The sequence below is a fragment of the Peromyscus leucopus genome, chromosome 13, assembly GCF_004664715.2.
Source record: "Peromyscus leucopus breed LL Stock chromosome 13, UCI_PerLeu_2.1, whole genome shotgun sequence".
Taxonomy (NCBI): Eukaryota; Metazoa; Chordata; class Mammalia; order Rodentia; family Cricetidae; genus Peromyscus; species Peromyscus leucopus.
In genome coordinates, this window is record NC_051074.1 from 42,293,534 (window position 1) to 42,317,621 (window position 24,088).

The following is a 24,088-nucleotide window of genomic DNA, read 5'->3' on the forward strand; positions in this document are numbered from 1 at the left end:
CCTCATTCAAAACACAAAGCCAACTCACATAATTACCCCCAAACCATACTGAGATCACAGGAAAACCCATCCTTCATGTGAAAACCTTTAATTGGATGTTTATGTGATAAGTGTCTAGCAGCTGGTAAAAACAAAACTCCAATGAGGAAAGCAATGTACATAAAGCTGGGAAGGCCTGGCAGTCTAGCTGTCCACCTCACTGGTGTGTGCTCCTGAGCTTACACGATTTTTTGCAGAAAAATCTAGAACTAGCTCACTAGTGATTGCAGGAAGCCTGTACTCTTCTTGGTTTCCCCTTCTCATGCACAGAGAAAAGAAGTTAAGTTTTAGATCAGTGGTATAGCCGGAGTTTGTCTAGTAATGTGTATAACGTGGCTATCAGCTGCTGTGTTGAGCTCTATAATATGAGTCATGTAAGAGACTTGACTTTAGGTTCTGGATTGTAGTTTCATCTCCAGGGGTACAGACATAGAGTATCCAGGGATAGAAACACAGGGGACACATGTTGAGTTATTTAATGAATAATAAAAATCTAAGAAAGAAGGTTTTAGTACTTATTTAATGTAATGTAGTAAACAGCGCAAGAAAACAGAGGGGAAATCTGCATAGATGACTTTTCTCAAAGGGAAAACTCTGCTAGAAGTATTGGTTCCACCGTGTATTGTTTTCTATGTGGCTGGATCACCAAAGCTCAGACAAAGGATTTTTCCTTCACCTTCTTGAATTCCACTTTCCACCGAGGAAATATTATGAAGTTCTGCATTTGTGTAAAAGTTGAAATTTTCACAACCAATGTCAGGCAATGTGAAGTACCATAATTTAAGTACTTTATTACGTTATGTTTATTTCTTACATTTGGTTTGATGGACATGGACATCCAACTCAATCCACCAGCAACTGACTTGAATGTTAGCATTTACTTTTGATGAGAACTGCTTTTGTTATCCTTAAGCAATGTTTCTGAGATACTATAACACTTGTGTTTGTTTTCTCAGGTGAATGGTTTTAAATGATTCGTGTTTTGGAGCCCAGATAAATCATAAAGACGTAAAAAGTAATTTTCATTACATATTTAAAACAATCAAATATTTTAGGTCATTTTAAGGTTAATTTGAGTATTTAAATTTACTTCATTCAAAGTAATGAGTGTAGACATTAAACTTCTGCACATTAAAATGTTCATATGTATATATAAACTTACACCATTAACAAGTGTGATTTTGGTCTTTCATCTCATGCTATCTGTGACTGCAATAATTTTATGTTAAAAGGTATTAGTGAAGAAATATATTAAATATTTTTAAGTCATTAGCAATGAGGAATATAAGAATTCATCTATTAAGTAAATTTTAATTAGAATGGTATAGTTTATTTGAAAAAGTGTTTGCCTTGATTGGCAGTAAAAAAGTAAAATTATATTATAAAGTATATTTATTTACTTAGAATACCTTTAATCTCATTTATTCATCCAAATTCTTTTTAATATCTAGTTTATTTGGCATGTAAGACAACAAGGAGAAAGTACATCTCATTTAATGTAAGTTACATATGAACTATATAACTCATTCATATGAAATAGTATTATTGTGTAAGGGGATAATTTATTTGCCCAAATTCATTTTAATATTTAGTTTATTTGGTATATAATCTAACAAGGAGAAAGTACATCTCATCTAATATAAGTTACATATGAATTATACAACTCATTTATATGAAATAGTATTATTGTGTAAAGGCTATAGGATTACATTTCAAAGACCTCATGAAATACATCCTCTTATTTGTTGATTCATTCATAATAATATAAAAGAACTTTCACATCGAGTTTATTGCAATGGGCACTTGCTGTAGGCATTCTTCACAAATACAGATGAAGCCATATTAGCTGTGAGAGAACTGTTAAATATTTAAATCACACTAAAACTTTCCAAATAAAGTATGAACCTTAGCTTTAATATTTTTTTCTTATAAAACAGATTATTTCTTAAATCATGCAATGTGTGCTCTTTTGGGGAGAGAAATTAAAGTCAAAAACATTATTTTCATGTTCTCTTTATGTTCCACATTTAGATATCTCTTCAAACTCATATTCCACGGAGGCATTATTCATTTTCAGACAGAAAAGTTGAATCATTATTGGATAGAACAGGACATATTAATCACAAGAGGTACCTAACCATTTCTTTTAATATAGCATAATCATGTTTCAAGCATTACTTTAGCAATCGGTTAATATATGCCTTGGGTGCTTTTTCAAGTATAACAAGGCAAATTGGAGACCCTCACAACACAAGACAAGTATTAGTGCAGAAATAATCCATGCCCTTGAGTCTTAATACTTCTTCCTACATTATTATGTCTTAAAATCATTAATATTGTACAATATGTCCTTCTTTACCAGCACAGGCAACTTTGCTAGTGAGTCACAATGAACATGAAATGTACTAATGGAATATTTTATATTATAAATATCAAGCCCAACTTTTATTACTTTTTAATAAAGAAATGTTGTTCAGAAATAAAGAATTTTCTCTCATTCTGAAGTTCAATTTAGCACATTATTTGTCCAAAAGAAATGAATACTACATTTCACTAACAGGAAATAACTCACTGAACCAGAATTTTAATATTTCACATTTCCTTTTCCTACTTTTAAGTGATTCCTTCTGTTTCTCTCCACTCATCTGGCCCAAGGTTTTGATTGACCGATGAATTATTAAATTCAGTAGGAAGCGATGCCAGTGGACAGAAGGAACATTCAGTTCTCTTCCCTAGAAATGTTAGAGGAACAATCAAAGGACATCCCCCCTTTATACTTAGTTATGAAATTTGCCAGCATAAAGAGAGTGATATTTCCTTTTTAGTCATTTAAATATTAACAGGTCATTTGTTTTCTCTGTCTCTCACAGATCATATTAGCTCAAGAACTCCTGTTGGCTTTCTCTTCCATATTTGCCCAGGATACAAGGAATTCTTACTACAATGGCTGGCCCCAGCATGGATCAAGCCTTTCTCACCTTTTGCCTGGATTTGGCAGTGCTTTTTGAGCAGGCGCTTCCAATGGTATCTGTGTTTCACCCTCCTCTCCATAGTCTGATCTCACAACTCACCATAGCCATCTATTAATATGTAAAGAAGATTGAACTTGGTACTTAAAACTAGCAGGTGTCTGCCATTTCATTGAAAATGAAGCTAAAAGGCACTAGATGGGCTGTGAGGCCCTTTGCAAAATGCACATATGCACAAGGATCTGAACAACTGTCTGCTAAATTTACTGCAGGTACACTCGCCTTTCAATAGTTTTGTCAAAACATGAGTTTTGACATCACCATAGAAAATTCAGAAGAGCCGGGATACCTGCTTGGCTAGTTGTCTCAGCTTTTTGAGACCTTCCAAATATTAATCAGCTTTACAATAAAGATTACCCCTTGAAAATATCATCTTTTCCCATGACCATAATTTTTGGTCATCCCTCATGCTTTTCTTTCTACAAAATTTGTCATCTCAGGCTAATACATTATTACTCATTTGATATGGTTTTTCTTCTCAATCCAATGCCATCTATGTTCATCTATTTTCTTACTACTTGTCTTAGTCACTGTTCTATTTCTGTGATGAGACACAATGATCAAGGCAACTCAGAGGAGAAACATTTAATTGGGGCCTTGTTTACACCTCCAGGGGGTTAGTCCATGATCATCATGGTGGGGAGCATGGCAGCAGACAGGCATAACACTGGAGAAGTAGCTGAGAACTTTACCTTCTAAATCACAGCAAGCAGATGAAAGAGAGAGAGAGAGAGATTCTCACACTGGCTTTTGATACCTCAAAGTTTACCCACATAGTACCCTTCCTCCAACAAGGCCACACTTCTAATCCTTCTCAGAAAGTCCCACCTCCTTTTGACTAAGCATTCAAATATATGAGCTTCTGGGGGATATCTTTATTCAAACCACCACACTGCTGTAGTGATTAGAATAATAAATTAGATAAGGGCTTCACTGCATGTTTGTTAGGTCTACAAACAAATACTGGGAAGATGGGGAGATGGCTCAGTGCTTAAAGAGCATTTACTGTCCTTGTATTGCCTATATAGGCTGGCTCATAATCACCAGTGACTCCAGCTCCAACAGTCTAATTTCATCCAAGGTACATGTTTGTACCTGATGCAGATATAGACAATTATGCCTGTGCACATATACATACATTAAAAAACATTTTAAAGTAAGGAAAATACATATTTAATAAAGAAAGAAAAGAATACATTATTTAATAAAGAATTAAGAATACATATTTAAGGAAGGAAGGGAGACAGGGAGGGAGGGAGGAAGGAAGGGAGGCAGGAAGGAATCTAGAATACTAGAATAATATCGATATGGAAAATGCTATTTATATTTTTATAGCTTAATTATAATCAGTAAAACTGACTTTCTCAACTCTTCCCATGAATAAAGTCACTACTACTATAAACTTTAAATCTTGGTGCTTGTTTAATTCATCGTTATTAAATCATAGTTCTACTAATGGAGGCACATGCATAATAGTTTCACTTTTTCTAACAATTTACAACTACTCTTACGGCGTTATAACCTATGCAAACCCATTATTATACTTACAAGTATTTCTGCTGACAATTGCGATTTCATAGGCTCCAGCAGTATTACAATGTATATTAAGGTCATAACATGAGAAGAGTTAAAGAGCCATTGACTACAGTCAGAATGTTCATGAAGTGACCCCATCTACACATTTGCAAATACTTCAAGACTTGTCCCAGTTGCCTTAAAAGTAAGTCATGAGGGAGTATGCATCACCTAGAAAATATTCACAGGAAGCCTGTATTAGACCAGCAGGAGCAAGTGCCCCAACAAAGAGGCTGGGATAAAATGACATCAATAACTTAGTTTCTCCCCTGTTCCTGAGTTCCTCAGACAACAGGACAGGCTAACTGGAGGGAGAGGTGGAGTGGGGTCATGCAATCCAAGCATGTGGAGATTTGCTCTCTCATTTTTTTTAAAAGAAAAATAACTGGCTTCTATGGCCATTGCATACCCTAGAGATCCAAAAATGAAAATGGTCCCTATCAGTTTAACTATTGTTTGCTGTGTAGAAGTTATTAGTGCAGCCACATTTGAAAAATAGCAAAGCTGAGAAATAGCACTTAGACGGCCATGTTTCTAGTGAATGTGAGAGAAGGGAACAAACAAATGAATACTAACATCTCTACTACACCTTTCTGCCCGCCATATAACGATGCCACATTTCCCACCGCATACAAGTATTTGCTCCTGTTTTCCCAATCTAGAAATGGAGACAACCCCAGATCACAATCAGTCACTGCCGTGTATTTTATAGTCCGTCTTCTCTGGATGGTACTGAAGGTGCTCCCAGGGGTCAGAGTGGTCCCTTCTGCTGATCAACTAGGTAAAACCGAGTTTCTGCTGTCTGCACACCACAAATGATGGAGGAAGGATGGACTAGCAGCTGTACAAATGGTAACAGAGGAAAAGAGGGTGAGAAACACAAACCCTCTACTTTGTGAATTGCCTGACAAAGCAAGTCAAGGAACTTCTCCAAGGCACTGAAGAAACTTCCTTATGGGAGCCATGGCATGCTCACAAGAGGAACACTTTTCCCACTCCCGTTTGTATGTTTGCTTTGTGGTTCCAGGGTTTGCTTTGATTTGGTATGCATTTTTCTTGCATGTGTCCTGCCTTTGTGTCACAGAAGGTTTTCCCGTATCCGTTATTCTCTATGGCTGTGTCTAACATAGGTTCTGTGCTCTTCCTTTCCCTTGTGACTAGGGAACACTAGAACTCCACTTCCTGTGGATATACATTTGGGGCCTCAAGGACTATTTTAAGAATGGGTGAGTTACTAACTGTAGGCTCATGGTTTCTTTGTCAACATGATTTTCCCACAAACCCAGGGTTCTGGAAAATCTGCTTCCTAGTAACAAAATACAGAGAAAAACCACACCTTGAACGTGGTTCTTAACTTGCTTTGTTTCCTTTCTCCACGGAATGTCAAGAGCATCTGAAACAATATGCAGAGCATTAAGGCCATTACGTTTATTTCCCAGCATTTGGGAGGGAGAAGCTGTTGAAGTTTACAAGTCTCCCTGTTCCTTTCTATCCTTGCTACAGACTGCTGAGTCCTTGCCCTTTTGCTGTCTGGTTGAAGCAGCTGAGGCAGCTACACTCAGCGACATTTTGGCCATTTCCAATCCTTTTCCTTCCAGCGACAAGTGGAACCAGCACACGGTCTGCCTTCCAAACACCAAAGTGACAAGGTGATGAAGCTGCTTCGCCAAATACAGTTACCTTGGAAGAAAAACAGCCAGGACTCTCCCAGAATACAGGGTGCAATAATACAGAGAGCAGATGCATTGCAAATTCTATGATTGCTTCAAAATCCCTACATCCTTAAATGACTTATAAACTCACTGAGGATAGTGATTGAGTCTGAAAGTCTCCGTGTATCTGTAACAGCCCAACACTGTTCAGTCATCTAGTAAACACTTATTCATTGGCGTTACATGTAAATGCCTAGGAGAAGAAACAAATTATTTTTTACAGGTGACTGAGATCATTTTTAATACTTCTACCCAATTTTTATCATTTTATAGATTCGTGCGGGATAAGACAGAAAATTATAACACAACTTCATATGGATCTGGAAGGTAAAAACTCCTACTGTACAGATTTCATGGGTACTTATTCATTCATGCAAGTAAACAGTCATATGCCAAGCATTCTGTGTCCTGGATACATTGTGTGTGTGTGTGTGTGTGTGTGTGTGTGTGTGTGTGTGTGTGTGTGTGCAGTTGTGTGTATACTTCTTTGTATGTATATGTAAGTGTGCATGTGCTGTGTGTGTGAATATGTATGTGCTTATGCACATGTTTGTGTGTGTGTGAATGTGTGTGTGCAGGTGTGTGTGTCTCAAGTGTGCATGAGAGCTTAGTGACTGACCTTAAAGGGCATATTTTAAAACCAAAGTAGGAAACAATGATTTCTAACTGCAACACATACATCTGTCAGTTCATAATGTGATCCTTGGGAAGACCATCAAAATAGGCTACAGAACCTCTGCAGAGTGAGGTTTTACCCCCACTGAGTCCTTAGATAGTGTTCAGAAAATTCTTAACGTTGCTCAGCAAATATGAAGCTTTATCTGAAATGTTATATAGGTTATGCTTCCCAGTGATCTAACATTTTGGCAAACAGCCAATTGAATGACAACATTACATATCAGTCCAAAATATTCCATTCTTAAGAACCACAGGGCATCCAGAGAACAGTAAGGTACACAACAAGACACAGTTTCTGCCAACACCCAAATTACCAAGGCAAGTGACTCTCCCCTGAAGTCACTAAGCCATTTCAAGCAACCAAAGATTTTAAACTAAGACTCTCAGAGTTTAGACATATCTACACGACTCTGATCCCTGGGTAATTACAAATCAGAACTTGATGTTTTGATTATAACTCTGAAAGATGTATCAACAGCCCTTCAGATGTAATCAATGTCTCCCTTTACATGTCCCTGTGGGCAGTAGTTCAGCTTCAAAGTCGGTATCACTTTTTGTCATTGGTGATGAATTTGATTGAGCTCCTGATATTGATGGAAAATTTTAAATTTAGAGGATTTTGACATTAATCAAGAGGAATTTTGATCTGCTATGTCAATATCTACTGGGCATCAATGTGATGACAGTATTTATGTCAGAGTCAAAGGGAAGGTTGTCAAATCATAGTGTTTGAAATTGTTCTAAGGGGAGTGAAGATCATTGGGAAGCAGTTTCTAGCCATAGTTGGGTTTATACATTCTGAATGGTTAATAGATTTGAAGACATATTTTCAATGTACTACAGTCTTGTATTAGGATCTTCATCTAAGTCAAATGTGAAAAAGACTAAAATTACATAATTACACTGAATTTCCAATGACTCAGTATTGTCAATATTAATGAAATCTGATCATATGATATGGAAGCATAATAGACTTGGAATTTTTTTCGTGCAATTGATTATTACAAATAAAATAATGCCCCACTGAGAAAACAACTGTCCCAGTTTTAGATAGAATTAGGTAGAAATCTATCGCTCTGAGTCATGCTTTCTCAGACAGGATATGCAAAGTTTAGTTAGTTGTTCCTTTCAGATGGATTGTGCTATTTATCTGCCTATGTTTGAATCTGTCATGGTCTAGTAAGGGCTCCCATTACCTTAAAGATCAAAGCTTACCAGACAGGGCTGACAGCTATGTAAGTTGTTCACTAAGTAATGAGAAGAAGAAAGTGCTAAGGGACAGACAAAACTCCATCAGAGAAGAGAGGGCAACCGAAACACTGAAATCACAAAGGAAATACTGTAGAAATGATCAATGCTCAGCTTTCACAAAACCCCCAGAGTTGAAGAAGGGGGTTTTGGTAGTTGAAGTGGCTGAAGTCATTCCTCAGGGGGGATTGTATTTCCATGCTGGTAATGGGGTTTCTCTGCCTAGAGGATATATTCTGAGAGAAATGGGAAATACAGACCAAGGAGAAGCAATATCTGCTACCTGACGTTTTCCTCTCTAAATGGTGCCCCAGTGAGGCTGCTTGTATAGAAAGAAGCCTGTCACTGGATTCTGCTGCTGTGATAAGAACAGCCAGTGGAGTGATAGCAAGTTTACAATAAGCTCAGAGGAAAGGGATAGTAAGAAGGAAGGCCTCCCCCATTGTCAGACTCATTATCTACTGCATGCGCCAAGTAGACATGCTATCCAGCAAAGCCACAGTGAAGTTTACAGAGCCCAGGGGTAGCATCAAGGAAACAAAGCACAGTGCAGAGAGAAAGGAGCTTAGTAACTGATGCACAGCGTTTGGAAATCATTTATATGCAGAGCTTAAGATAACCTTCAACTGAATCTTCCCGAGAGTCTTTATTATGGTCCCAAGCACCCAATTGCCCTCTGCTCTCAAGATGCCACTCATAACTCTGGAAAGATGGAGGACAGCTGTTTAAGGGACCAACTGTATGTGTAATTCTAAGTCTCAGCCTTTATGATGGCTCCATAATTTTCTTACTTTTTAAAGATAAGTTATATTGGATATAGGATGACAATAGCTGGCCTAACATTCCAAGAGTTATCATCCACAATTTGGGACCTGTATGTAGTAGGAAGCTGTTTCAGCTTTGGCCTGGAAATATTACCCCAGTGAGGCTTGTGGTAACTGCCACGCCTACCTCTGGCCTGCCCCTGAGGCGGAGCCGAGATGGGAGACCTTAAGACCTGAGATCCAGATGTGCTGGCTCTCTTGGATCCTGGTGATCCTGGAAGCTGGACGGTAGACTGAGCAGAGTTATCCAGAGAACACCCCTGGACTGCACTTCACCTCTCCCAGATCCTGTAACCAATCCCTTTACTTGTTGTTACCCCAAAATAAATCTCCCTTTTAACCATGTGGAGTTGCCTTAATAAATCCCACAATACCTGTACATTGTTTTAACAACAAACAAGACCCAAAGCCTGACAGATAACCTCTAAGCTGAAACAATTAAGATATTTGATAATAGCCTAATGTACCATTTTTGCAACTTACTTGTGTTTAACATATTATAATACTGTTACTGATACTGCATATGAAATGGATGTCTATTTTGAATTAAGACAAATATAAAACTTTCATGTCTATAATTTTGTGAATTACTAAAAATTATTGGTTTGGGAAAACATTCCAAGGTATCAATAAAAATTGAGCATAAGCCAACTCCATCATATTCATGACTGCCAAACCAACTTCCACAGTGCAGAGATATAGCAACCCTGTGCTATGCAGAGCAAAAAAATCTACTTAAAATAAATATTCATTTCTATCAGTTTCTAATAAGCAGCTTCCAGTTGACAAAACCTTAATCTCTTAATACAGGCTTGATCTTGTTCTGAACACTCAGAAAGGAATTATTATATCAACAAAGATCAATGTTTTTTGAAATGGATTTCACAAAGATTATTTACATCACTCCCTGTAATCCTAGCAGTGAACAGTTTCTGGTAATGTTTCCCAGTGTTAGTATCGAGGAAAACAACACACTCTACTCATGAAATGTATATCAATATAGCTTGATAATATTGAAAAGTGGTTCTTACCTATTGACATCCCAGACTTTACTAGTCATATCCAGTGAGGCAGAAGCCACAAAATCACCACCAGAGTGCCATGTGCAGGACCATACTGCGTGACTGTGTCCTTCAAAGGTCAATATGCATTCATTTTTTGCAAGGTCCCATAATTTAACTGTGGAGTCACCACTTGAAGTAGCCAACTTGTTGCCACTGTTTTCAAGAAAACAAGAAGACAATTTGTTTAAAATGCAATTCGTTTTTCTCTGAACCATGTGTATATTTATACATACTTATAAAAATATATATTTTTATACATATATATATACTATTACAAGTGATGTGTGTTTAATTGAGGTTTGTTTGCTTCAGTTACACACTTAAATGGCTAGACTTCATGATAAAATTTGAGTCTACACAATTATTTACTTTGATTGATTAGGAATTCATACTATGAGATAAACTGCTAATGTGTACTTTTTAAATTAGATCTTCTAGAGTGCTCCTGATTAATTTACCAACACAGCACTTTCCTTTTTAGGTTGAGTTGAGTTCAAGGTTATGTGTTACACTATGTGAGAAGGGAGACTTCAAAATGAAGACCGTCTAGATGTGTTAAGACCCTTCAAAAACACAATAGGGAGAAAGCTCTTGTCATTGACCCTTGTCACACTGATTAAATTCTTCAAGAAGATGAGGGACAAGGCAGGGTTTTTTGTACTTCATCATTAAAAATGAGAATTTTAAGGTACTGAGTAATTGATGATGAATCACTGGATTTTTCTATTGAAGTTATTAGCAGATATTTTGAAAGCCATGGCGTTCAATGAATGGACACTATATCCAGTTTAAGGAAACAGTGCTTGTCAATGATCAGGAGCAGCTGGCTTTTCTGGGGTATTGGGCCAAAATATCAGCTGCAAGCAAACTACACTTTCATCATCTTTGTGTGAGTTGACCTTGAATATTCTTTGTGTTCCCTTGGTAGCTTTCACACACTGAATTGTAATGGCCTCTGCCTCAACCTGTTTTTTTTTTTTTTTTTTTAAATCATGGAAACACATCTTTTCTCTGTGTTCTTAGCATCATGCTTGGCTAGTTGGGGTGCTCAGAAAACACTTCAGAATAAATAAGTAAAATTGGATGAATGTGTGAATAAAGCCACACTATGAATAGAGAAGGAAAGTACATCTACTGCCACTTTCCTAAACCAGCATGATTCCTAACTACATTCTAAATACTAATCTTTATTTTCACTGGTAAGTGGAGACCTCACCTTTTATCAAGGAAGCTTTATTTTGAAACAGCAGGAGATCATCACAGAAAGCCACACTAGTCAAAATGTGGAGAAAAAGTGACAGATTGACGTCTAGCCCCAGTTGATATATTAACAATACAATGTCTGTACCCAAGACTCAGGGTACATTATGGAAGAGGGCACAGGAAGACTGTAAGAGCCAGAGGACCAGGAAGTCTTCTGTTAGATGGTGTCTTCTGTATATAACAAGGGAGTAGCATCCATGAAATCTCAACAACATGGCTGCCTAAACAAGACCTCAACAATTCCAATAACAGTTGACATGCTATTGTAGATGGGGAAAAGCTCAGCAGCCTCACCCCTAGATGAAGAGCTATAGGCAATTAGCAACTCCTGAAAATCTTCCCCAGGGAATATCCTTGGGATTGGTCATTCCGTGCCAAGGAGCAGTCCTAGAAACATGTGCATGCAGCAACACTGGACAGAATCAGCAGGTTATATGTGTAGGTCTATTTATTTGTAAGATTATATGACAATAACTGCTAAAGAAGGGGAGGCTATGAATTTGGGAGGGAGTGTCAGACACAGGAGGTAGGGAGGGACGAAAAGAACACGAGAAATGATGTAATTATATTTTAGTTAAATTACAAAAAAAAGTCAATATATTGAAAGGTATTTGACTTTTAATAGTGAACTTTTTATTTTAAGTGGGCCACAGAAATTCCATTTGTACAGAGGAAACAGGCAGCACTGGCAGGGAGCTCTTGAAATGCTGCAGGCGTGGTGGATTATATGCACTGAAGATATTCCCGCTAAAGTTAGAAAGGACATCTACTTACCTTTCAATTAGCATAGCTGAAAATTGCCATAGGACAGTCAGGGTTTCACAGTTAGAGAGAAAATAAACATATTCTTTGCTTTGTAGCAACGCTTTGTTCATGCATGTTCTTGTCATTTATACTTTTAGTTTTCGGTATTGGACACCAAATAATAAAAAATACATTTATCTAAAATATTTAAACAAACATAAAACAATTTCTTTCTCTTCTTTAACCTGTTTCTTATGTGTTAGCAGGCTATCAGGGATCAAAGTCTTGGTCTAGGATAAGAATTACTGTTGAGTCTTTTGCCTGTAGCTGAAGAACTCTCCACACAAATTTAATATACTTCTCTTTTAATTTAAAATACAACTGGGATATTTTACTGCCATTTCTTTTTAAGTATCACAAGCTGATATTTAATAATAAATACAAGTAATATTTAAAGAAGTTTTAAAAATTATAACAAATGGATATAAATACTTCTAAATAAAAAGAAATACAAGCCTGAATATTCTTTTAAAATATTTTCATGTTTCAAAATATGTATATTATATAAAACACAGTATACTTTTCATTCTTGTGAAGACAGAGGACATTCCTGAGTGGACTTTGTGTGTGTGTGTGTGTGAGAGAGAGAGAGACAGAGACAGAGACAGAGACAGTGACAGAGAGAGGGAGGGAGGGGGAGAGAGCATGTGAGACAGGGGTATAAAATACAATCTCTCAGTAATGTAAGTTAGCATTTCTCCAGCATCTTGCCAAATCCCCAGGGGCAGCAAAAACCTTTCAAAGAGCAGGCAAGTATGTCCCCACTTGCTAAGATCTATATGCCAAAAGTGTTAATTCCCAATGTGTTCACATGTAAAACATAGGTGTGCCACTACATGTGCTAAAACCACAGGATGAAGGAATTTAGAATAAAAAGGTGATACCATGCAAATGTTCAGGTGACTCATTTCCTTCAGGTGCTAAGCACAGGGATGGGAAAAAAAACAGGGACTTTTCTTTCTCCTTCTTTTGTTTTTTAGATATCATGGGAGGTTGCTTGGACCACGGATCTGGGTACCAGGTGTTTGTAAGGGTGTGACAATAAGTGGGAGGTCTTTTGCTCCACCCCTTGGCATTGTTATAAATAGCTCTTTGGAACAAAGCTATAGGCCTGGTTGGATAAGGATCCAGGGCCACTTGAGTCTATCCTGTGTTTTCTCTCTCCCTATTTCTAACTAAGTCTCTTATCCCTCATTCCTCAAGAGTTCCTAGGGTAAATAAGTGTGGGGGCTGGTCCACCATACTAAACCTCTGGAACTCCAAGTAAGCCACAATTAAATATTTTGTTTTATAAGAGTTGCCTTGGTCATGGTGTTTCACAGCTTATAGCAACTGTAACCCTAAGATAGCACAGGTAAAATGGGTTATTCTCTGTTTTACTCAGCTCATAAAATGTTTATATTTGTAACACCCACTTTTAGAATTTAAATTAGAAATGTATTCACACATTTATGACACATTTAGTATAAACCATTTATGAGAGCTCTCAGACATTAGGGTACATTAGGGAAGAAGTGTCTGCAAGTTTCTTATACTTGTCTCCTTTGATAAAGAGCTAGCAGATCGCTTGCAGAGTGAGTGAATTCTCCACTGGGACAGGATAAATCAAGCTCAGTACACATCTACACAGAGAATGGTCTTTGCTGGTTTTCTGAAGTAAAAAATTCCCCTTGTCCAAGTGTTTTTTACTGTAGTTTTCAAATGACACGCCTTGTTTTCACTAAAATCCTAGAAACAATCTAGAATGACAAAGAAAATGAAGCAAAAAGACAGAACTGTGGGCAGACTGTACAGATTCTGAAAATAGGAGAGGCCCATGGAAGAACACCTAGGCCTGTGTCCCAAGGCTTGCTGTGTGTGTATGGTGGTGGGGAGGGGGAGATATGGTAAAAGACAGGGCAGAATTCAAGAAAGAAATAAACAAAGAAAGGAAAATACTTTTCTGACAGTAATGAACTCCCAGGGATGTTCATAGTGTTGTTTTGCATTCAATACAGTGGCTGAACCCTAAGCAACTCTCCCAACTGGCAATTACAACCACAGCTACCAGCAGCGGTTCAGCGGCACAGACCACAGCCAGGCAGGAATTCTGTTTCCGCAGGCACTGGCTCCATCATGGCTCCTAAAGGGAACTTTATCTAAATCCCTATCCTTCTATAGAACTCAGGATTCAAAGGTTGAGGTGAAATCCTACCAGCTTAGAGGGGTGAATAACAAGTAGCTCCTCACCTTCTCTCCTTGCTACAGTCTCCAGAAAAAGAGGCCATCCTTCCGCTCAGCCCACCCTCACTACGTTTAGTTCCTCCCTCCCACTTCCTGTCAGCTAGTTGCTCAGCCTCCTGACCCCAGGTTAATTTTATTTAATCAAATAAATCTAGCATATCTTTGCATCATTAACAAAAGCAGCAGAAACAAATGTAACACATCTTTACACAGTTAAAATAATGTTCCATAACACACAGTAAATTACTGTTGAATTCGTTTCTGTCTATAATGCATGGTAAATTACCATTGACTTCTTTTCTGTGGGACTCTAGAAGCTTCCTTTAAATGTTCTGACACTCGGGGGAGCATCAAAGAGGGATGGTATGAAGCACAGCATGGAAAGAGAATAACCCCCAGACTAAGATATCTAGCGTTCTCAAAAAAAAAAAAAAATACCACCTTTTCCTGGGATATTTTGTTTAGAGCTTTGGGGTCCCCTCACTCAGTTGCTTAACCACCTTCCACTTTCTTTTCTGCTCAACATTGAGATTGCATTTAATACAATAAGATGTGTTTAAAACAAGAATACAACATGTCAGTAACAAATCCAGTCTTCCAGACAGATCCAAGTACATATGAAGACAGACATAGTCAATCTTCATATGTATTTGAGTTTACTCTTCATGCTGTCTTATTCCTGTCTTTATTTCTTTTTTAACTAGAAGAACTCATAAATGAGACACATGGGCAAAAGAGCAACAGCCTATCACAAGGCCTGTACACAGCATGAACATATATAGAATGCAGTCATTAGGTTTACTCTGATAAATGCTCACTTTTCCTCCTATTATACATAAAAGAAGCCTGGGAGCTACTACATAGGTCTTGTTCCTATACTCATTATAAAATCAATTCTAAGCCACACATATTGTGGAGAGTAGGAAAGACAGAGAAATGGACATACCCATAATTCCTTATCATTGTATTGAGTGATAAGCTGCTTATTTTACATGAATGTTCTTTTCAGATTTCTTATATTTTCATGTGCATGAGTGTTTTGTCTACATGAATATCCATGCTGTACTTGGATACCTGGTGACCATGGAGGTCGGAAGAGGGTACTGGATCCCCTGGATCTGAAGTTATAGGCTGTTGTGAGCTACCATTTGGTTGCTGGGTGCTGAATCCAGGTCCTCTGCAAGAGTAATAACAGGTCTTAGCCAGGAGGTGGTGGTGGCACATGCCTGTAATCCCAGCACTCGGGAGGCAGAGGCAGGTGGATCTCTGTGAGTTCAATGCCAGCCTGGGCTACAGAGTGAGTTCCAGGACAGGCTCCAAAGCTACACAGAGAAACCCTGTCTCAAAAAACAAACAAACAGAAAAAGGTGATGTTCACCACTGAGTCATCTCTTATGCCCTGGGTGTCCCTCCTCCACTCTAGAGCATACTACTGACTGAGGAATTCTATTTATGGTGTATACAGTGAAAAAAGAGATTCCAATGAAAAACTGGTACAACTTTTTGTATAGTAAGACATCTTGCTAAACAGGACAAAAAAAACATAGAATTAGAAATGTAATTTGTAATTCTGTTCCTATTTCTGTTTCATATCTTGCATTGATGCCATTGTTTAGGTTGTAAAAGGAAAAGGAAAGCTTATAGGCTGGTTTAATAACTTTCAACAGATCAGGACTGATGATGTTATGCTGGAAATAAGATAAACGGGTTCTAGAATTCCCTTCAAGATTTTAAAAACTAAAATATTTGGAATTCATTTAATTTTGCCTTTTGATTGCAGTAGACATTCTCCTGAGTAGTTTAGGTCATTAACACTTGTGCATACATATGACATTAAAATAAATTTTCTAGTAAAGCATAACCTTGTCTAATCATAAATTTTTGATATTTATGCATAGTTAAAGTCTATTTTCACTTTATGGCTAAAAATTATTTGGGCTATCTGAAGACTATTACATTTGAAACTTTCTTTTCTTTTAACAAATGCATTATTATTATTTAAGAATTAATTATTATATAACATAGCAGATAAAAGAAAATAATCATCATTTAACAGATTCTATAATACCCATCTGTTGTGAAACAAAAGATATGAAGAATATATTTACTTTCTTTTTAGGAAAACTCAGCTAATATCTAGCATTGTGCCTAGAGCCATGGTTCTCATAAAGGGGGGTTAAACCAGAAAGACAAAGTCTTTGTTCTCATGAAGCTTGCCTTCCAACTGAAGAGGGAAATGAGGTAATTAAGTAAATGACTTAGTAAGACCTCTTCAGAGGTATGCTGTGCACTGTGTAGAGAGCATAAAGTATCCACTGAAGAGAGGAACTGTGAGCTAAAAGCAGAGCAGAATTAGGCAGCAGCTCAAGAGACAGAGTTGATTTTTCAGGAAGCATAGGGCACAAGTTCTAGGTACAGGCATTGAGGCAGTCAAGACTTGATCAAAGGGAACTGAAGGGGAGTGAGGCATGGGGTGAGTGAGGATGTAGAGAAGGGTGGAGATAAGAAGAGGTGGCCTGAGAAGTAGGAGGAGCCAACTGTAGAAGTCTTTGTTGGCCCTTGGTCATAAAGATATCTGAAAGGCCACCTAAGTGCTGAGATTTGACCCAGGAGGTTTATTGATTGGCGGACCAGCTGGTGCAAATGCTGCAGATAGAATGCCAGACAACTCAATCCATCTTCCCCTGCAGTACCAGCACAGAAAGCCAACATCCTGCAGGGCATCTGTGGATCCTGTTCAGCACTAGGAAGCTGAGACCTAGTGCTTCTAGAGCTTTAGTCTTTCCTCTTCTTTCACCTCATCACAGGGGGAAATCTACACTGAACCAGTTTGAAAACCTCTTGAAAATTATATCTTCAATACTTTGTTTCTCTGGCACTGTTTTCTTATCTTTCTTTTTCTTCTTTCCTTCCTTCCTTCCTTTCTTTCTTTCCTTCCTTCCTTTCTCTCTTTCTTTTCTTCTTCTTCTTCTTCTTCTTCTTCTTCTTCTTCTTCTTCTTCTTCTTCTTCTTCTTCTTCTTCTTCTTCTTCTTCTCCTTCTCCTTCTCCTTCTCCTTCTCCTTCTCCTTCTCCTTCTCCTTCTTTTTCTTCTCTTCCTCCTCATTCTTCTTTTTCTTCATTTTTTTAACATTATCATAGCCATTTATTATTTTTAGTCCCTAAGGACAAGGTCTGTTTCTTCATGTTAGTAATGACCAGCTATTTGACTATGCCTTTCCCATACTAAATTTCCACAAATGTTTGATTAAATCATACTTGTAGAGATGTTTTAAGGTATAATAATAAATATAAAATATTATGTGAACAAACAAAAACTAAAATATCAAAATTACACAAAACAAACAGAAGGATTCCTAAGTGTATGAACGAGTGGGTCTCTGTTTCTTGTGTCTTCTCTTGTCCCTGCTCTCTCTCTTGTCTGTAGCATTTCAGACTGTCTTAGGAGTCCTCCTTACTATAGCGCAGAGAGACAAGGAGACACACCCTACCTGTGTCAGCAAAATGCTGCCGCTGAAGTCATTGCTTGATGCATGTCACCTAATAGCACCATGAGTTATAGTGTGGATTCAGGGATGAAATGCTTTGGGAGTTTCAGCTGAGCCGCTGAGCAGCTTCAGGCAATTTCTTTCATTGGCAATGTGAATCCTTAGTGAAGTCATAGTAGTTTTTCACTGATAGAAAAGATTGAAATCAGTTCATATGCATTGTGTGTGTCAATTCAACTTCTGTAGTCATTTTTATTTCATCTATCAAGCTATCCTACACTTAATTACCTCTCAAAAAGTTCATGTTTGAAAGAGTCTTATATTCTTTTGCATTTAAAGTACAGTTTAACATTCACAAAATGTACCATCTTTTTAGAAATACAAAGATATAATTTTCTTCAAAGACTTCATGTACTAATTAGTTACATAAGTGTATAACCAATTAGTGTCAGTATTCCCTAAGAATTCTACCAAATGAATATAAAGGATGGAAGTGATGGGGCAGAGAATGGGCAGAAATGGCCAGGATCATCTTTAAAAAGTGACACATTTGAACAAAGTTATCTATCTATCTATCTATCTATCTATCTATCTATCTATCTCTACACACACACATACACACAAGTATTTACAACATAAAAATAGGGGATTAGAAGAATGAGTTTATTGTGCAGGAAATTATGGTATATTCTCAGATTTTAAGGTTTTTTTTTCATTCAAGAAGAGAAGAGTAGTAGAAAATTAGACAGAGTGGACAAGCAACAATCAACTACTAAAGGCCTTTCTTGGAGTCCTATGGAATGAGGCTCTGAGCAGGGAGGGTGTCAGGAGGCCTTAGTGAGGTGTAATCAGGTGTTAGTTTTAGGGGCAGGAGGGGCAGGCTTGCTACAGGAGCAAGACAGGAGTTGTGTAGGGGAATTATAAACATTTCCAATGTAGGCTTGCATTTAATATTGAACCGAATTGCTTTGATATCTGCTCTTTGCATATTAACAGTCATTCCTGGATGAGGGAAATGAGTCTCAAGAGCAGGGATCAGTCTCACACGTGTATTTCCCACTTAGTCAAGGCATTTTTCTGAGTCTAACTTGTAATACAGGCGGTGTGCTCTTCCTGCAATGAAAAGTGCTCCTGGGAGGCTGCTGCTTCTGCACCTGTTTTTGACCTCTGAGCTGAGTGAGTAAAATTCCCGAGTCGCAAAATTTTTCAATATACTCTCTTCTGACTTTCAGGAGTACATGGTAACCAAAAAATCGTGAGTGTGGCATCAAGTTCAAGTCTTATGAGGATTGATTTGACAATATATTCTAGGTCAGCAGAGACAGGATATACTGCCCAACACTCACAGCTCAAAATAAATTATGGAATGGAATACAATCCTTTCTCCACATTGCTGCTACGACCTGTTCACAAAGCTGCTTCAAAATAAGAACAGTGAAGAGCCATGCCTTGTACAGACTTGAAGAGAGTTCCAAATGGAATTAGGCACAGTATTTCTTTTGTGTGTATTTCTGTGTGTCTGTGTCTGTGTGTGTATGTGTGTATGTGTGTGTCCATGTTCCTGTGTATTTGTATGTGTGCACACATGTAGAGGTCAGTGGTCACTCTCAGGTGACAGGATCTCTCTCTGGGGCCTGGGACTCTCTAATTAGCTGTCCAGCCATACCTTGGGATCCACCTGTAGAGACAACAATTGCCAATGATTGTTATCTACCCCTACCTGGAAGGACTAAATAGAAATAAAATAGTTTGCCATTGAGTATTTGAGAAGTGGCTATTGGTGCAGGGCTCAGAGGGACTCTGGACCCACACTTGGCACAGCCACTGTTGACAGCTCTGATGAATAAGGACAACATTCCACCATGGTACCAGGACAAACACCATCTCTGTTCCTGGTATCCAATTGGATACTTTCCATAATGATGATATCACAGTGACAGTTTTTCAGAAATTTTTAATCTTAAACCCAGAGAGCACTGAACTCCATCTAACTGAATCACACATCCCTACATTTAATTAATTTTACAAATTATTCTATTATTTTTTTTTACCACTTACTCTCTAAAAAATCTTCTTTATTTCCTTCTCCAGGGTGAATGATCCCAGTAGAGTACTGGCCCTTCTTGGGCAACTTCACCCAGGGATGTTCCCTCTAGTATCCCAACCTTCCTCCGAGTCACCAAACATATCTGTTTGGAAGAATCTGTAAGTTTCAAGGACTCCCTTCCGTGAAGTTAGACTTGGCAGAACTTACAGACCATCCAATTTGATAACAGGAACAGAGACAGTGTTGCTCCTGGTACCGTGGTGGAATGTTGCACTTACTCATCAGAGCTCTCAATAGTGGCTGTGTCAAGTGTGGGTCCAGAGTCCCTCTGAGCCCTGCATCAATAGCTCCTTTTCAAATATTCAATGGCAAAGCATTTTATTTCTATTTACCCCTTCCGGGAAGGGGTAGTCTTGCCTCACTCAGACTTTTATTCTTGCTTCACTCAGCAGTTTATGACAGACATTAACGAAAGTTCCCCTGTTCTCTCTCAGGTATGATACCAATTCTCTTCTTCTTCTGCCATTGATAGCTCATTCATGTTCCATCCCTCTTTGCACACACTTGCTTTGTATTGACTTCTAGGTTTCATGAATGCACTGTGAATCCAGATGCCTAATGAGTTCACAAAGAGCAAAACCATATACTTTATCAAGCATTTTCTCGTCGCTAGATTGTGAACCATGCTCTTAGCATCTTACAGCTGAGTGGAACAACTTCATTTCATTATTTACCTCTTTGGAGGATTACCATCTGCCACATGCTGTGTATGCTATTTCATCAGGTGTGTGTGTGTGTGTGTGTGTGTGTGTGTGTGTGTGTGTGCATGTTGCTGTGTGTGCAAGTGTCCATGCATGTGCATGTGTAGGCCAGAGGCCAGTCCCTAGTGTTGTTGCTCAGACATCATACACATTGTTTCTTTGAAGTGGAGTCTCTCCTAGGACCTTGAACTTGCCTAATTTTGACTTTACCTCCCTGGTGCTAGGATTACAAGTGTATACCATCATGCTTGTCTTTTCACATGGGTTCTGGAGATCCAAAGCAGATCTTCATGCTTTCATGGAAAGCATTTTACCAATAGAACTGCACCCACTCTATCCCAGCTCATAGCTGATTTACCTTTATTCAACAGCACATATATTTTCAACATATTATTTCAACCTTTTCCCAGTATCTTAAATCTCGGCATTAAATATAAAACTATATTTGATGCCCACATATTAAAATATGAGACGCATTTGATTTAACTCTCAATTTCGGGCATTAAATATCCTTACTGTTTGCTTCTCATGTTTCATTTTCAAATTATTTTCTTTAGCTTCATGTGAGCATTAGTCTTGTTGATGAGATCAGTTTATTAAAAAAATGGCTCACTCTAATAAGAGCTATATTGTATTCTTACCCTGAAACTCCATTGAGCAATTAAGTTTACTAAGCCATTCTTTAGATACCTAAACACCATTTGTCTAGCCTAAATGCCATTAATCTCAGCCATGATTAAATGTAGCTAATTTACTCTCCTGTCCCTCCATTACTGCAGATGTACATGAGAAAAAGAGCAATAGGAACATCCTGTGAATAATCAAATCCAACAATATCACCACCATTGAACACTTCTCTGGTCTCCTTGGAATACAATAGGTCCCAGCAATGAATGGGAAAGATGTAGCTGTGACTAGATAGTTATCTCATCTCATTACCCCATCTCAGAACCCATCACCAAGGCTATACCATTCACTAGAGATGGAAATTTTCTAACATGATAGGCAGTGAGTTTTGTATCAACTCTGAGTTCTTCACCACCAGCTTAAAGTGAATTAAGTTTAATACTCATTAGCTCTCCACTCAGGGTATATAAGGTAAAAATAGAGATTAGTAGCAATTAGAACTCATCTGCTGTAGTCACATCACTGTCATGTCAAAGCCTTTCTGCTTTTGAAACATTTAGTTCTTCAGTATCATTATCAGTAAAAGACAAATGGTACCTCTCCACTGTGATTCTATAGAGCAGGTCAAACCAAGACTTTCTTCCACAATGAGCACACTGTATATTCTCTTTAAGGACTTGTGGCCTGCACAGAACATACTGCTTTGGAGACTTTTCCTGTTTTTTTGTTTTTTTGTTTTTTTGTTTTTTGTTTTGGTGGGATCAGTAATGATCCTTCCTACTTCCATGTTCCAGGAAATCTGTCTTGTGTAAAAATTGGAGTTTACGACCAAAAGAATTGTGAAATCCAACTATGCAGACTTGGAATGTTACTTGATATAGGTAGATATTTCAATGTTGAAAGAAGGAAGGAGGAATTAGGGCAGTGAGTTTTTACTGAAGCAAATTTTAGTTGTCAGAATTACTCTCTCCCCTATATTGAAATATACTTATAAAAATGTCTATTTTGCTGTTCATAAGAATATTAGAAATATAAGCCTAAGGCTTTCTTGGTTCAGTATAATAATTAAATATCTAGTAAATTTTTGAAGTTTTATTCTGTACTATAGTGTAATGTGTTAAGAAAATAGTTTACATAGGAATTTGGGCATCTTTTAAAGGATTTCACCTATAATAAATATTTAGATATATATCTTCTTCAATTCTTAAATATAGTATCATGAATATAGTAGTGCACTTTTGTAACTTTGAGGAATCATGAACCTAAAGAATTTTGTAGATTTGTATTTTAACTAATATTTTAAGTATAAATGGTTTACTGTTGCAAAATACAATTTTCTGAAATTTCAAACAAGCTGCAAAATTGCTCAAGAAGGAGAAACATAACATATGAAGAATGTGAGGCAAAATTGCTGATGCTGCTGCCTTTATGATAACAACTGATAATTCTTTTATTCTTTATATCTATGAGGTTCTAATGTTACAATTAAAAGAAAAAAATAAGACACTGAAACAGAAATATAGTATATCATCCCCGATCACCCATGTAAATAGTATTTCAGTGTATATGGTGGATTGAACTCTACTCATTCACTCAGGATAAGGTAAGATGCCACCACTGTAGAAGTAAAGGAAAAAATATTCTCTGCTGTTCTGCATTTACACTTCAATGGCATCACTGGGGACAAACGTTTTCATCCTGGACTCTTGGCGCTCAGCTTCCCAGGAACACGAGTTACATGATGGCAGTGTGTTCTCAGTAAAAAGAAACAGTGGGATTCTGACTATCAGGAGGTACAGCTGCAGGATTCTTCAAACTCTGTCTTAGAAAAGCAACTGCTGATGCTATGTCCCTCTGGCCTATGGGGCTACTGTAGCAACAATGACAACTTCACAACCATTATTGTTCATATGTGCTCTCTGTGCTCACACCTGTGTCTTTGATGTGGCTTTTTCAACAAGAAGGACCAACAATCTTTGCCAATTCATGTCTGGAAACAACATAAAATAAGATGGTTTCAGGAATACCTTCCTGTTTTTATAACACAAAGATATATTAAAAATATCTGATGCCGAGTTGAAGGATTAAAGGAATCGATACACAAGACTGCCACTAAGCCCATGGTATTGACAGAATGATAGAACAACTTTCAACAAACAGATTGAACAGAGCAGCCATAATATCAAAATGGTCAGCATTTTTTAAAATAGCATCAAAAATAAATAGATAGATAGGTAGATAGATAGATGATAGATAGATAGATAGATAGATAGATAGATAGATAGATAGATAGATATATGTAGATAGGTAGACAGATAGACAGAATGAATTCGGGGTAGGCTTTATCTTAGCTTTCCATGTCTTCTTCAAATTACATGTTTCTTCTAAAAAGAGTAGACATACAACTATGAGTTTGCCAGGGTTGGCACATATTCCAAAATAGTCCAGAAAAATCTTCAGTCCTATCATCAAGCCAGAAAGGAATCGTGGTCAAAGGAGACACAAGGAAAGATGATCCAACAGTGTCCCCACACTGTGAACTAGCTTGCAGATCTATCCTTCTTGTTCTAGGGCAGGAGTTCTTAACATCTGTCCCTGGCGGTTAAAATCACCATCTTGGAGGGACTTGGAGAAATGCAATCTCTCTGAGCTGCTGCAAACCATCTGAATCAGACATACTAGGACTTGGGACTTAAATTCACAGAGAA

The 24,088-nt window shown here is 37.7% G+C and overlaps 1 protein-coding gene across 2 annotated transcripts in view; it reads right to left on the reverse strand.

Annotated features, from left to right (window-relative positions):
- The window catches only part of Spag16 (sperm associated antigen 16), an 836,224-nt gene that overhangs the window by 406,887 nt on the left and 405,249 nt on the right, over nt 1–24,088 (reverse strand). For both annotated transcript variants that reach the window (XM_037210300.1, XM_037210301.1), the window contains one exon: nt 10,137–10,322. In XM_037210300.1, the coding sequence (XP_037066195.1) occupies nt 10,137–10,322 (186 nt within the window). The remainder of the gene's footprint in view (nt 1–10,136; nt 10,323–24,088) is intronic.